General features: G+C 42.9%; 1 protein-coding gene across 5 annotated transcripts; it reads left to right on the forward strand.

Annotated features, from left to right (window-relative positions):
* The first annotated feature begins 1,406 nt into the window (after positions 1 to 1,406).
* LOC308315833 (uncharacterized protein) lies at positions 1,407 to 14,795 on the forward strand. 5 transcript variants are annotated; one of them, XM_080764022.1, is made up of 18 exons: positions 1,407 to 1,743; positions 2,427 to 2,503; positions 2,870 to 2,971; positions 3,775 to 3,834; positions 3,922 to 3,991; positions 4,810 to 4,975; positions 5,089 to 5,158; positions 5,279 to 5,434; positions 6,589 to 6,645; positions 7,519 to 7,644; positions 8,069 to 8,193; positions 8,621 to 8,672; positions 8,758 to 8,828; positions 8,937 to 9,104; positions 9,655 to 9,763; positions 11,598 to 13,127; positions 13,161 to 13,181; positions 13,215 to 14,795. In XM_080764022.1, the coding sequence occupies exons 1-18, from the start codon at positions 1,542 to 1,544 to the stop codon at positions 13,887 to 13,889; spliced, it is 3,837 nt and encodes a 1,278-aa protein (XP_080620148.1). In that variant the 5' UTR covers positions 1,407 to 1,541; the 3' UTR covers positions 13,890 to 14,795. The 5 variants fall into 5 exon arrangements, with proteins under 5 accessions (XP_080620148.1, XP_080620146.1, XP_080620147.1 ...); XM_080764020.1 differs by having other exon boundaries at positions 11,598 to 13,181; XM_080764021.1 differs by having other exon boundaries at positions 13,161 to 14,795.
* The last annotated feature ends 552 nt before the right edge of the window (positions 14,796 to 15,347 follow it).

The raw sequence follows: 15,347 nt of genomic DNA on the forward strand, positions 1-15,347 counted from the left end.
ATCTGGTGTACAGGTGCACATTACATGCATAATAGAATTACAAATTCTTTCTTTCTTTATAATGGGAGAATTGGCACTCAGAGCCTAAACTGGTGACCACCAGGTGGCGCTGAAAGAGTTGCACGTTGAGTAATTTGAGTTATTAGCATAATATGTGACCATACCAATACCATTAACATCCTGTATAAGCCAAAAACATCTACATTTCATCATGCTTTATGTAGCCTGTGACGTGTCAAACATGAGATGCTGATCCATTCCAAGCATTAGTTTTGCAAAACAAACACTCCTTGGCCTAAAAATGGCTATCGCCGTCTTGACAAATGTGATGAGGTCAGCATATTTGCGGCTATGGACGTTTTTAGCCCAAGGAGTGTTTTTTTTGCAAAAATAATGCTGGGAATGGATTCAGCATCATGAAAACCCCCTAGTTTGACATGTCACATGCTACTTAAAGCATGATGAAATGTACATGTTTTTGCCTTATACAGGATATCGGTATGGTTACATATTATGCTAATAACTCAAATTGCTCAACGTGCAACTTTTAGCAACCAAGCTTAATCTCATCTTCTAAGCCTATAGATGACATTTGCACCATGGTTTATTAAACCAACATTTCTGGGTCTAACATGGGACTTATGGGGGCGGCCAGTAGACTAATAGGCCTATTCATCTGTTCAGTAGGCTACTTAAATGAACAAGACCCAGGGCTGAGTAGATTGATGATTGAACGTAGCCTCATCTGTGATAACCCATAACCGCATGTGAAAACCACATGCAAGGATGTAAAGAACAATGTGGAAATGTTTGTTTGTTTTGTTTGTTGTTGTTGTAGGCCTAGTTAACATTCCAATTAACAGTAGTGAGATCTGAGATGATCAAAAAAGAAGTCCACCTGTCATGGGTGTCTTCTACACAGCTGGATGTACATTTTCGAAACTGAACAGAACTGTAGTGTAGGCCCTCTAGGGGCAATGGTTCTCAAACTTTTATGCCAAGGAGTCCTTAATTGACAACTTGGAATGAAAGTTTGAGAGCCAATTTGTAATTTAGCCGTAGTTTTCACTGTTTGTTTTGGTAGATGGGGATGTTTTTGGTTTACCTAAACAAACAATGAAAACACCAGTAAATACACATTTTCCTAGGTCCCCCTGAAACCCCTTCAAGGACCCATTGTGGTCCCCGGACCACACTTTGGGAACCACTGGCGTATGGATAGTGGATTTCCTGTTTTGACCACTGTCCAATCCCATTCATGGCGCTTTTGGCACTCTCCAATCAAATGCCACTAGAGGCGGGAGGGGGGGAAAACTATGATCCAATCATATCACTGTATGTCATGATGAATCCAATGGTCATCTCCCCTCCTCCCGTGGCTGCGCTTGCGCAGTGCGTGGCTCATGCACGCATGGTTCAATGCATGTAACCAAAGTACATTGTGGAAAAAGAGGGAGAGGGTCTTTAGCTAGGGACTAGGGACCTTGTTGTAACCCCAGACAGGGCTGCAAAAAGGGGCTAATAGAACACATCCATCGGCCATGTCGTGGCTCTGGGGCTGGTGGGGGGGGTCCAAGACCCCCTCGTTGGAGGAGCAATTAGCGGCGGAGACTGCAGGAGGCGCGGAGGCAGGGGGCTCCGGTGGTGGCTCTGGGGGAGGCAGACCCAAGGACAAGTGGAGTAACTTTGACCCGACTGGACTCGAAAGAGCCGCAAAAGCTGCCAGAGAACTTGACAGATCACGTATGTAAACAGTTTAATCTGTTTTCCAAACGTACATGGTGCACTGCTGCCGAGTCTTTTTTTAACAAGGTAAAGCTGTTTATAATTGGCTCGGAACCTGTTGGAGCTCGATCTTAAGCGATCCTATGACGTTAGGCACTTGCCTTGCTAGAAAACTAACTTGATGACAGAATGATCATAACGTTACTTGACTTCAGCTCATCGAGCGATCTGCTATAATAGTTTGTCTACTTGCACATGTCTGCAACAAAGGTTTAGGAGCTCTGGTGGGCGTGTCAGAGAATAAAGAACAGAGTGTCCCTTTTGTCGACCCATGGCACTTGTTAACATGTGTGTCACAGTGTGTGTCCAAACTAACATGACATTGGGCTCAAGGCCAAGTACATGTGTAGGCTATGTTGCTAGGTGGTGCGGTGCGCCATGTTGTCTGTGTGAGTTATAACTTGAGGCATTCCGTTCAGTCCATTGTTTACCATGTACACAGTAGGCCCACAATACATGAGAAAACTTACATGCCAGGATCTGTAGTATGGATCCTTGTTGTGAACTACCATCATCTTTAGGCTGCTTTTATTTATCTATAAAAAGTGTAATTTCAGTGAAAGTGGCATTTCTGTTAACCCCTGTGTCAAAACCGCTCAAAGCATACTAACAATTTCCCACTGCTTATCCACTCACTGTAGGCCATGCAAAAGAAGCCCTGGACCTGGCTCGCATGCAGGAGCAGTCAGTACAGATGGAGCATCAGAGTAAAGTGAAGGTGTGTGTGTGTGTGTGTGCGTGTGTGTGAACAACATAGCATTAACCAGACTGATCGTAGGATCGCTCACACATTCTCTGTTGTGGTTGAACTGTTCGTGAGTGACCCCACGTGATCGGTCTGGCAATGCCAGGCTAGAAACAACATGCCTGAGATGGTCCACCATGTTCAATTCATCAAAACATTTAGAGACGTACAAATAGACACTTCTATATAGTCAAAGAACAGAACAGGAATTCATCATAAAGGAGGTAAAAAGGGAAAAGAAACATATACAGTGAGGGGGAAAAGGGGGGGCGTGGGGGGGAGACGGAGAATCAGTCTGTCTATTGGTTGTACAACTAACGGAATGTTAAACCCCAACAGGAATATGAAGCCGCCGTAGAGCAGCTGAAGGGCGAACAGATCCGATCCCAGGGGGAGGAGAGACGGAAGACCCTCAATGAGGAGACTAAGCAAAACCAGGCTGTAAGTCTGTCTGTACACTAGTATATCTCCTTGAAGTTAATGCTTATACTTTGTAGTATAATGGTGTTGCACGCTGATGATAGCCCATCTACGAGCTCACATTATGTCACATTGGTGCGAGACAGTATTGTATGATTGTATCAGTCATGCATAACTCTTATGCTTTCATTGTCTTCGCCAGGCTTGACAGGCTGGCAAAATTCATGATTGACTTGTCCGATCGATCCCAAATTTGTATTACACATTGAAGGCAAAAAGGGTACTTTCGTACTCCCATAGCAAGCACCACAAATTGCAGAAACATGACCCCCACCAGCACTAGGGTTGGGATCTGTAACGATTCCCTCTTCTTAACGTCCTGATCTTAACGGTTCCCTTTAACGAATCATACAGGGCGTTCCAATTGGACCCTTAAAAGGTCTGTAACTCAGAGGGTGCAGATGGAACTAAATGGACCAGTGAGGTTCTTATGGGTCAATTTGGTTCCATTTGCACCATCTCAGAGTTATGGTGGTCCTTGCAATTAAAACGTTTGAGAACCACTCGTATTGTAATTGTATTGCAGACGTGTAATACCAGCTCTGACAGTGTTATAAAAACACCGGAAACGGTTCCAAATGTGGTGGAACCGATTCCGCCCTGACATCACCAACCCACACCACATCCATGGTCTTTGCCAGGCCACCTATCCTGGTGAAGACCTTCACTCAGAGGAATGCCATTTTCTAGTTCACGCTATCCTCCAGTTGATACACAGTTTACGGTCTTATTTTATTATGCTTTTTGTTATTTGCTACCTCTAGAGGGCACAATATCAGGACAAACTTGCCAGACAGAGGTACGATGATCAGCTCAGGCAACAGGTAAGCTCTCTGCATCAACATTGTTGTTGAAAATGTGAACACATCTGGAATGGACATGTTAATCAATCATGTGCTTTGTATCCACAGCAAATGCTCAATGAGGATAACCTCCGCAAACAGGAGGAATCGGTTATGAAGCAAGAGGCTATGAGAAAAGGTGAGGGAAACTATACGCAGTAACATCTTGAGCCTAAAATCTGCAATCCATGACTTCGAGTGACTGAATAAAACGTGATTTTGAACAATATGTGTGGTAGAGTTACAGTATGTTGATCAAATATAGATGAACACATCTGCAGTGGTTGGAGGTGTTCTCTCTACTCTCCACTGCTGTTTGATGAGGTATTGCATGAAACTCAAAACATGATAAATTGCCTGCCTAAACTACTAAAATAGCTGGTATTAAGAGCGTCTGCTAAATGCCTAAATTGTAAACGGCTTCATGTCTGAGCTCAGCAGTAGAAATTTTGGACCTTGCGTTGAAACCCATATAGGTGATAAAAGTTATGGTTTGGCAGGTAAAATTTCACTCTGAAAGTGTAAAAGTTGACCTGTAAGGTTCACAATTGTAAAATGAAATGTTATGTTTTTGATTACTGTTTAATGAACATGCCATTTGGTCTGTAATGCTTGTCACTGAATCCCCAGTTTGATTCCTGGTCAGCCGGACCATTTGCTGCATGTCACTCCCCTGCTAGATCTCTGTGTTTCCTCTATCTCTCTCTCTCTACTGTGAATATCAAACAATGGTTAAAGAAAACCCCGTAATATTACGGATAAATTAATTATCAAAATAACCCTTAATTGCAGCCCTAATTTGAGATGTTCCGGTTTTGTTCCAAGCAAGTTAAATTAAACTTATATTACCGCAATCGGTAGGCACTTGCAAATACCTTGGCCTTCCCCATCTCATAACTGTTATGTATTCAATGATTAATTCACACAGTAACTCAAGCCTGCTTCTGCATCTTCCAGCCACCATCGAACATGAAATGGATCTGAGGCACAAGAATGAGCTACTTCGTGTCGAGGCTGAGTCCAAGGCACGGGCAAAGGTCGAACGTGAGAACGCCGACCTCATTCGGGAACAGATTCGCCTTAAGGCTGCAGAACACAGACAAACGGTCCTTGAATCGATTAAGTGAGTTGAAGTCATTTTCTGCTTGGCAAAGTATTGACAGTAAGAATGACACCACTGGAATGTTCCCCGCAGGTTTATTGTGTTAGTGACAATTGTGTCTTTGTTAATTGCAGGACTGCAGGAGCTGTGTTTGGGGAGGGTTTTCAGGCCTTTGTTTCCGACTGGGATAAACTCACAGCTGCCGTAAGTTAGACTTGTCGGTTTCTGTCACATAGGAAGTGTTAAGGGCCACACTGACTTTATATTCATGTTCCCCATTTTGTGTGTGTGTGTGCCATGCGTCGTACGTGGACACGTATGAAGGTTGCAGGCATGACCCTCTTGGCAGTAGGCGTATATTCTGCCAGGAATGCCACAGGTGTGCTTGGGCGCTACATCGAGGCTCGTCTAGGAAAGCCTGCGCTGGTGCGCGAGACCTCTAGGATCACCGTCGGGGAAGGCATCAAACACCCCATCAAGGTTATATGAGATTCACATTGGTCATAGTCAATAATTGCTCTTTCTTTGTAACTTGAAGATAGAAAATACTATAATTAATATTCTTCCAAAAGAACCTTAAAGGCAGGTCAACAGATACATTCAAATGCTTGATATTCAAATAATTAAAAAAATAAAACTGCAATTATTTAAATAAATTTGGCATTCTCATAAAACATTCAATGTTTTATAAATGTCTGTCTTGCTCCCAACAGTCAGTTGATCAGTTTTGTGAAGAAATCTACCCTGATAAACTCACCTAAATTCCCTATAAACAAATACAAATGATACTTAGTACAGAGAATGATGGGTGGTAGAGAGCCTTGCAGAGCTTTTGACATATACCTGTTTTTGAATTCTAGACTTTTTACAGTGTGTTTCTTTGATACTGTAGGCCATTATTGTACTCAAAGTACTTGCAATAAAATGTAAGTCTTGCGGCTTCTTCACTGGTCATGTTGGCCTACCACTAATGAATATATTGACAAAAGTACCTTAACCGTGATAAACAAGTGTGTGTGCAGAGTCTATTGTATTATTTTGAGAGCTTGTTAATATGGTGGAATAAAGCATAGAACAGCAGAACTTTAGTTTTCAATTCTACCACCAGGCAGGTGTTATGGTGGGGGGGATATATTTTTAATAGGTTTGTTCCTTCACACTAACTAGCATCACGTTCTGTTTATACGAACAGTGGCGCTATTCATTCCCAGATAGGCACACTTTATCCAATGTAAATGCATTTGCATTTTTTGTCATTTGATGATTTATCAACAAAATGTCATATGCAACGCCAATGTTAATTTGGTTGACTAAGACTAAAGACTAAGTCGACTAAGGTTTTTCAGAAGACTAAATTGGACTAAGACTAAATGGTGTGTTATTCAAAAGACTAAATCTTTTCTGGCAAAATTAACATTGCATTAAGACTAAGTCGACTAAGGTTTTTCAGGAGACTAAATAGGACTAAGACTAAATGGTGTGTTATTAGACTAAATCAAAGTATTGTGAAAAAATTAACACTGATGCAACTTCCAATATTCTTAGTGTTTTCTACGTTATATGTATTATATTCTGCTGCAGCGGGTGTAAAGCACTGCTGGTGTTGAATTTCAAACATGTTTTTCTTATTTTAGACGACCAGGCGGCTGAGAAGCAGACCCCAGGATGCGTTGGAGGGCGTGGTGCTCAGTGTGAGTGATTTATATGGTTTATGTAAAGCAGTCGTTCTCAAAACCTTTCTGGCTTCAATACCCTCTTTCTCTGATTTCTAATTCCAACTACCCAGGCAAGTACTCCACTATAACATTTTTGCAAAAGAAAAGAGAAAACAAATACAAATGATAGGATGCGATGAATTAATTATAACCCATCTTCAAGAATATAACATTACAAGTAAGAAATAAGTAAAAGAGTTCCAATTAGTGCCTCCCGGTTAGATTTATTTTAAATGATTTCCCTAACATTTTTGCAAGTCCAGGTTTGATTTATATACCGGGTATGTTCAAAATGCAGTATAATGGCAAAAAAGAAGATTTTTATTCAATAACAGTGCTAGTCAAATTTTTCATTTCAATTGGTTTAACACCTTCGTACATCTTCACACAAAGTTTGTATATGTTTTTATCATTAATTAAACACAACAGTAATACATTTTATTTTACATTTTCCACTTTCTCATATAACCCTTGTAGTACCTCCGTGTACCCACCCCTAGGGGTACACATACCCTCATTTGAGAAAAACAAAAACCTCATATCCAGTTGATGATACTAATTTAGTGTCTTACTGTTTGTGTGCATTTAGATATGCCTCCTTGTGATGCTTTATTTATATGCCAGCAAAATGAGATTGTCGTGCGCTGAAAATCACAGATCTAGAACCTCACGACACACATGGTGTCGGGGGCTTATAGATTGGCTATTTTCGGTGTGTGATAGCCTCAACATCATTATGTTAAGACAAAGTATTCAAGAGCCTTTCAGTGTCTTATGCCATTTTAGTGTACATATACATGTGACTCCTGGTAAAGAGCGGACGTGTTCCTCCTCTTCTTTGTCTCACAGCCATCTCTGGAGGAACGTGTGCGGGACATCGCCATCGCCACCCGTAACACAAGGCAGAATAAGGGCCTCTACAGGAACATCCTGATGTATGGGCCACCTGGGACTGGAAAAACACTGTTTGCCAAGGTATTCCTTGGCAACGGCAATAACTTATTCAATAGCTGAGACAACGGCAACAGCATTCTACGGCGATATCGGGTTGCATGAGTACAAAATGATCAGAATTTACAATTTGTTTTAAACACATTAAAACTGGCGTCCCTATTATGGGCAACGTTTTTTTTTTATATATCCAAAATTTGTACCGTTCTTGTAATAAAATGTAATAGAAGCCGATCTTCAAGCTCACTTCAAAGCGTGCCGCTTCGCTATTCATTGTACGAATTGAAGTATATGGAGCATAAATCCATTTGTTTTTCAAAATGCCTGGTATAAAATGACAGAAATAATGCCATTTATTTCACACCTGTTGTGATGCTATACAGTATACACCGTAGTTGTAATGTAACAGAATCTTAATGTATACATTTTGTTTTTGTTACCTTTTCAGAAACTGGCGCTCCACTCAGGCATGGATTATGCGATCATGACGGGTGGTGACGTGGCACCTATGGGCCGCGATGGAGTCACTGCGATGCACAAGGTCTTTGACTGGGCCGGCACGAGCAGACGAGGGTAGGACTCGTGAGCCTACTTCATTAGCAGTCTGTATCCCTACTGTTGAAAGCTCAATCAGTGGACATAATGTATACTTTGGGAAAAGTGTAATGCACTTGGTACTATTGGTATTATGAGCGTTGCATATACTGTAATATGCACAGAGTAAGTTCAGCGATTGGTCTGTCTCAGCTCCACGCTATTCTCAATCTCAACCAATCACATAAACACTTCACTAATAAAGCGCCCCATTTAAACGGGGAAGTTTGCAATGCTCATGTGCTGCATTATCTATCTGCCACCCCAGCTACCACCTTTTGGTTTAGATCTGTTTTTTGTACTGTAGCTGTGTAGCATCTTGTACCCTATTTGATTCGGGTAGTAGTGTGCTACTTAAGAAAATAAGCTAATAACATTGTTTCTTCTTACCTGTTCTCTTCTTTAGCCTCTTGCTGTTCGTAGATGAAGCAGATGCATTCCTCCGTAAGCGATCCACTGTAAGTTAAAAAACAGAGCCATATTTATGCATTATTTTTTGTTTCAATGTTTCTGTATTCAGGATGTCAAATTTTCGTATTGCAGGAGACAATCAGCGAAGACCTCAGAGCCACACTCAATGCGTTCCTTTACCGCACTGGGGAGCAGAGCAACAAGTAGGTATCTTGCATAATTCAGTATGCATGGCAGTGCATAAAAAGGGCATCGGTATGACTGGAAAGGTCATTATGACTGAGTTTAAACAATCCATTTTCTCCCCTGAGGTTCATGCTGGTACTGGCCAGTAACCAGCCGGAGCAGTTTGACTGGGCCATCAACGATCGCATCGATGAGATCGTAAACTTTGCCCTCCCAGGGCTGGAAGAGAGAGAGAGATTGGTCCGTCTGTATTTTGACAAATTTGTTCTGGGCCCGGCCACTACAGGGAGGCAGTAAGTATACCCATTACCACTGATGAAACGGCATTACTCATGTTGCCATGTTTCAAAAGTGATTTGGTTTATGCTGATTTCTAAGTTACTTAATGATTATTTTCGGTGAAAGTGAAAGATGTACTCAGATTTTTGGTTTAGGAATGTTATTAGTCATGCTTTATGTGTGTTTCTGGGTAGCTTAACCAAGATCATTATTTATCGGGTGGTGTATATTTAGTTACTTTGAATATTTCAATTATTATAACACGTCTAGTAACTGAAGTTGCCAACCCTCTTATGGCCACCCTAATTAATTGTAGTGGAATAAAAAAAACAATATTTGCTTTAGAGATTAGATGGGGTAGTATAAATATAAATATAAATAAAAGAGGAAATACTCAAGTAAAGTTAAAATTGTACTGAAGTACAGTACTTGATTAAATGTACTTAGTTACTTGAGTGACTATGTAGTCAATCTGGTAGCTGATACGTTGCTTAGATACAGTAGATTGGAATAATTGCAACTCCTGGATGGTTGTTAACATCTATTTTTGTGTTAACTCAACAGGAGAATGAAGTTGGCTCAGTTTGACTATGGGCTGAAGTGCTCAGAGATAGCAGTAGTAGCAGAAGGCATGTCCGGTCGTGAAATCTCCAAACTTGGTGTGGCCTGGCAGGTGAGTAAGTAGCCTTGGGACACCACGGACCCATAGGCCAGGAGCCCACAGCATGTCCTGTTATCTTAGTCTTAGGCATCAAGTACATACAGCCCCTGGACATGACACTAGTACAGTATGTCGCAGGGACTACACAGTCCAACCTTTGACGCTGAGTGCCAAGCAGTGATGCATTATGTAATGTACCAATTGTAGTCGTTGGTATGACTTGGCCGGGGACTGAACATGGCAGATGAATTGGATGATGAATAAATGCTTAACGACTAATAATGAATTGCATTTTTATAGCGCTTTTCCAAGTGCTCAAAGCGCTTTACAATGGTACATTCATTCATACATTAAGCCCTAAACACTTAAAATCTGCCGTTCCCTTTTTTGGCATCTTAGTTTTCTGAAATGTTAAATGTTGTCAGAAAGAAAGAAAAGAAAAAAAGGTCTACAAGCTCAAAATGTGTTGTGAGCTTGTAAATCTGCCACGTATTTCTGTTATCGTACAATGATTATTAAATTGTGAAAATACTGTATATCAGTATACAAATGAGTTCTAGGCAAGTTATATGTCCGATATACGTCTTTCTATTGGCTCCGACCTGATCATGTGACACGCGTGTGATCCGATTCCCATAGCCTGCGTCCACGTTCAATTGGCTCCGAGCCGCCGACCCAATGACGCGACACGCGTGTCATCCGATTCTCTGAGCGTGCAGCCGTTGCTCGGTACGTCCATCGCTCCGTTTATCTAGTATAATCATCATAGTATAATTTGGCATCATTAGTTTCCCCCTTTCCATCCAGATAACTGATGTCTCCTACCTGCTTCACATGACATGGTGCCCGCCACACATAACCACATGTTGTTGCAGAACATTCAAACTTGCATCTTTCCCTTGGCTTTTGTTTACATTCAACCCATTTTGGGCAGGAACCTCTTTTGGTGTTTTAAGCGTTACGTTATACTTTAGCTATTGAAAAATATAAAAATGTGGTGCAAATCTTTGAATATATATTTCAGAGCAAACATTTTTAACAAAAATATTTGCTTCTGGAACAACATATTTTGAGATGGGTTCTGTGGCCCAATAGAGATAATTCTGGGGGTCCTTGACATGAAAAAGGTTGAGCACAACTGAAATAGAAACATGGTTTTTTCAGAAAACTATTAGGATTTAGAAGCCTTTTTTTTAATCGCCATCAGTGCAAAATGGGTTAAGTTTCCCCTCGCTAAAACATCACATCCACGTTGTTGAACAAAGTGAGACTAAACCCACGGCCAGCCACGTTCTCGGTTTACAAGCACCTGGGTATATGAAAACATCACGGATTGTCACGTTTGCTTTCATAGGGGGAAAAAAACGAGGTTGCCAGGTTCGTGCTTCCAGGCTAATGGGTATATGAAAACATCACAGATTTGCCAGGTTTGCTTTTCCAAGCAAAAAAAAAGCAAATAAACAAAGCAAAAACAATAAAAAAAAATCGCAATAGCGACGCGTGGTGCTAGAAGTGAGGGCACCGAAGGTGTGCAAAATTCAACTATACTATAACGAGTAAGTCGCGCGAACGCGGGAAGCGAACGCACTCAGCTCCATATATGGGCACAAAAGGGGCCAGGTCCACAACAAACAAATCACTGGCCCCTTTTGTGCCCATATATGGAGCTGAGTGGACCTGGCCCCTTTTGTGCCCATATATGGAGCTGAGTGATTGCTGATGCAACACACTCCATATTTGGATAGCGGGACAGACGGACACACACACAGACAGACAGACATGATCTGCTAGGTCTCATAGTAAGTGCTCACTGCGTTCGCAAAAACTGTTTTCTTTTTTCTGAAAGGCTGCAGCATACTCTTCACAAGATGGTGTTTTGACTGAAGCAATGATTGACGCAAGAGTCCAAGACGCCATAAAACAGCATGCACAGAAAATGGATTGGCTGCGGTCAGAAGCAGGAGAAGGTGTCGGTAAGATAGGGGTGATTGTCCCCAAGGAAAAGGCTGCCCTTGGATTTACACCTACCCAGGACACTGCTATACTCGCGCCCGCTGAAGACGTATCCCCTCCGACCATCCAGCAAATCCTCCCAGTCGTGGAAGCAATGGTCACCAGTGCCCAGGCAGCAGCCGTGGCTGAACCAGTGGAAGCGGCTGCCATCGTCACTGAGGCAGCCGCCTTGATACAAGAGGCTGAGGTTGCCACTCCCCTTGTTGCGGAGGCAAGTGCAGCAGCTCCAGCCGTCAAAGATGCGGAAGCGGTTGAAACCGTCACGGATATGGCCGCATCTGCCCCGTTGGTGCAAGAGGTGGAGGTCGTCAAGGATCTGTCGGAGGAGATTATTGTGCCTGAGGTGAAGGAAATAGATATCACAGCAGAGGTGAAGGAAGCAGAGGCCGCTCCAGCGTCCGCTGTGCAGGAAGCTGCAGCTGTCGTTAAAGAAGAGTCAGTCGGTGTTCCAGCTGCTCCGGAGGTTGAAGCAGCAGAAGTAGCCAAGGAGGCAGTTGAATCAGAGGCCATTGTAGCTGAGGTCAAGGAGACGGATATTGTACAGGAGGCACAGGCAATTGTAACTAATGTTGCCCAGGCAGCAGAGGCCATAGCAACTATTGCTAAGCAGGCTGAAGTCATATCAAGTGATGTTTCTAAGATAACAGATGTTGTAGCCACTGTAGCAGAAGAATTAGAGGCAGTGGTCAAAACTGGGTTGGAGGCTGTAGCAACAGAGGTCGCTAAGGAGGCTGAGGTCATAGCATCAGAGGTCGCTAAAGATGCTGAGGCCCTAGCAACAGAGATTGCCAAGGATGCTGAGACCATAGCAACCGAGGTCGTTAAGGAGGCTGAGGCCATAGCGACAGAGGTCGCTAAGGAGGCAGAGGCCATAGCAACAGAGGTCGTTAAGGAGGCTGAGGCCATAGTAACAGAGGTCGCTAAAGACGCTGAGGCTGCTGTAGCAACAGAGGTGGCTAAAGATGCAGAGGCCATAGCAACAGAGGTCGCTAAGGAGGCTGAGGCCATAGTAACAGAGGTGGCTAAAGATGCTGAGGCCGTAGCAACAGAGGTGGCTAAAGATGCAGAGGCCGTAGCAACAGAGGTCGCTAAGGAGGCTGAGGCCATAGTAACAGAAGTAGCTAAGGAGGCTGAGGCCATAGCAACAGAGGTCGCTAAGGATGCTGAGGCCATAGTAACAGAGGTGGCTAAAGATGCAGAGGCTGTAGCAACAGAAGTAGCTAAGGAGGCTGAGGCCGCAGAAACAGAAGTCGCTAAAGGTGTTGAGGCTGAAGTAACAGAGGTTGCCAAGGAGACAGAGGCTGTAGCCGCAGCAACAGAGGTTGTTGTCGATGTAGAAGCCATAGCAACAGAGGTTATGCAGGCTGAGGCCGTAGCAACAGAGGTCGTTAAGGAGGCTGAGGCCATAGTAACAGATGTTGCTAAAGATGCTGAGGCCATAGTAACAGAGGTTGCTAAAGATGCTGAGGCCATAGTAACAGAGGTTGCCAAGGAGACGGAGGCTGTAGCAACAGAGGTTGTCGAGACAGAGGCTGTAGCAACAGAGGTGGCTAAAGATGCTGAGGCCGTAGCAACAGAGGTGGCTAAAGATGCTGAGGCCGTAGCAACAGAGGTGGCTAAAGATGCTGAGGCCGTAGCAACAGAGGTGGCTAAAGATGCAGAGGCTGTAGCAACAGAGGTCGCTAAAGATGAAGAGGCTGTAGCAACAGAGGTCGTTACGGAGGCTGAGGCCATAACAACAGAGGTCGCAACAGAGGTTGCCAAGGAGACAGAGGCTGTTGTCGAGAAAGAGGCCATAGCAACAGAGGTGGCTACGGAGACAGAGGCTGTAGCAACAGAGGTTGCCAAGGCGACCGAAGCCATAGCAACAGAGGTTACTAAGGAGACAGAGGTTGCCAAGGCATCTGAAACAGAACTTGCAGCAGAGGTTGTCAAGGAAACTGAAGACATAGCTACACATGTCGCCAAGGAGGCAGAAGTGGTGGCGGCAAAGACTGATACAGACACTGTTGTTTCAGAACAAATTCAGACACCTGAAACTGCCAGCACTGAGGAAGCAGAAGACAAAAAACCTGCAAGCAGACTGTGGAAACTGTGGAAAGGAGAGAGTGACCCCAAGAAATGATTTAAATGAGGGGGGGAAAAGCACTTTGGATAGTTGACTAAATTCTTAAAACAAGATTATTTTTGATTGAATGTCTTTTTTACTGGGACCTTATTGCAGAAATGGAAGCATTCACTCAATTAATTCTGGTTTGGATTACAGTCCTGCTGTTCAATCTTGATCTATATCCTTGCATTATGTCAGTATGTCTTCTTCTGGGCATACAGCCTAACTTGAAGGTGTTTTGGCTTAAGTGGCACAGGGAACAATAATTCAAATATAATAATGCGGGCTGTGACACCCATTCGTGTCTGCCTTTGACAACAGAACATTAGTCGTTATTGTCTTACCAGTTCTCGAGTCAACAGAGATAGACCCACGCCTGCCTACAGTCTGCAGGGAATAAAAACAATTCTAGATTCACTTTATTCTTGGTTTCAGACAGATTGAAATAACTCCTTCTGGTAAAGGTGTGCTGCATACACTAATGTTGCAAGCTGTGGCATCTGCACTACCTCACACTGTTAACGGTTAAATCAACTAAATTAATTCACCTTTTGATTTGAGCATAGATACTTCTGTATACGTTCAGGACAAGCTTAGCAGTCCCTGGAAATTTAATTCACTGCAGGTACAGTTAAGAATTGACTGTGGACAAAATTATCATGGTTTATTGGTCCATGCATGTTTTGTTTGTATGATTCAAAAATATCCTTGTGAACCCACAAGGATATTTTTGCTGTTAGCGAATTCATATTTATGGAGGAAAAACTGAGCAAGTAAACTCGCTTGATTTACACTGTTGGAGTATTGTATCACCAATGACGAAATGGTAAGACTGTAAAGCATGTAATTTACTGTATTAGTCATTTCAGTGTTGGTTTCAATGTTGATGGAATGTTTTTGATTAAAGTATGATAAACCAACCTCTAGTTGTCAAGTGGGACCTTACTTATTGGGTTTGCTCTACAATAACCCTTGGGCTTGTTTCCCAAGTTAATAGTCATTGATGTGGTTGGGAGTGACACAGTCAAAACATTAGGGGTCACTGCTGTGCTTCAATGGCACTTTTAATAAAACAGACATTTCATCCTCACAACAGCAATGTCTGGACAGAGAGGGGAGGGGGGGGCGGGCAAGGGTTCCCTCCGCTGATAGGCTGGTTGCTCCTGATAAGTGTGAGTGAGTTGGACATATAGCAAATGAGAAGCGCTATTGGACACAGTATGGTGAAGACGAGGGAAGCACTGCACTGTCTCCGTCTTACCTCGGCTGGCATCAATTCCTTCTCCCATCACTAATAAACAATAATCGCACAGCAGAGAGAATCCTGGCCGCAAGCACATGCTCCTCCCCTCCCACCCGCATATTTACAGGGGGAAAAAAATTAATACATTCATTTAATTCACTAAGTAACAAAGCTAAATTTTCGGTTCTTTTTTTTGTTCTTGTTTTTAGCAGAAATCACATGGTTCACAT

Source organism: Protomyctophum bolini, assembly GCF_963924005.1.
Source record: "Protomyctophum bolini genome assembly, chromosome: 5".
Classification (NCBI taxonomy): Eukaryota; Metazoa; Chordata; class Actinopteri; order Myctophiformes; family Myctophidae; genus Protomyctophum; species Protomyctophum bolini.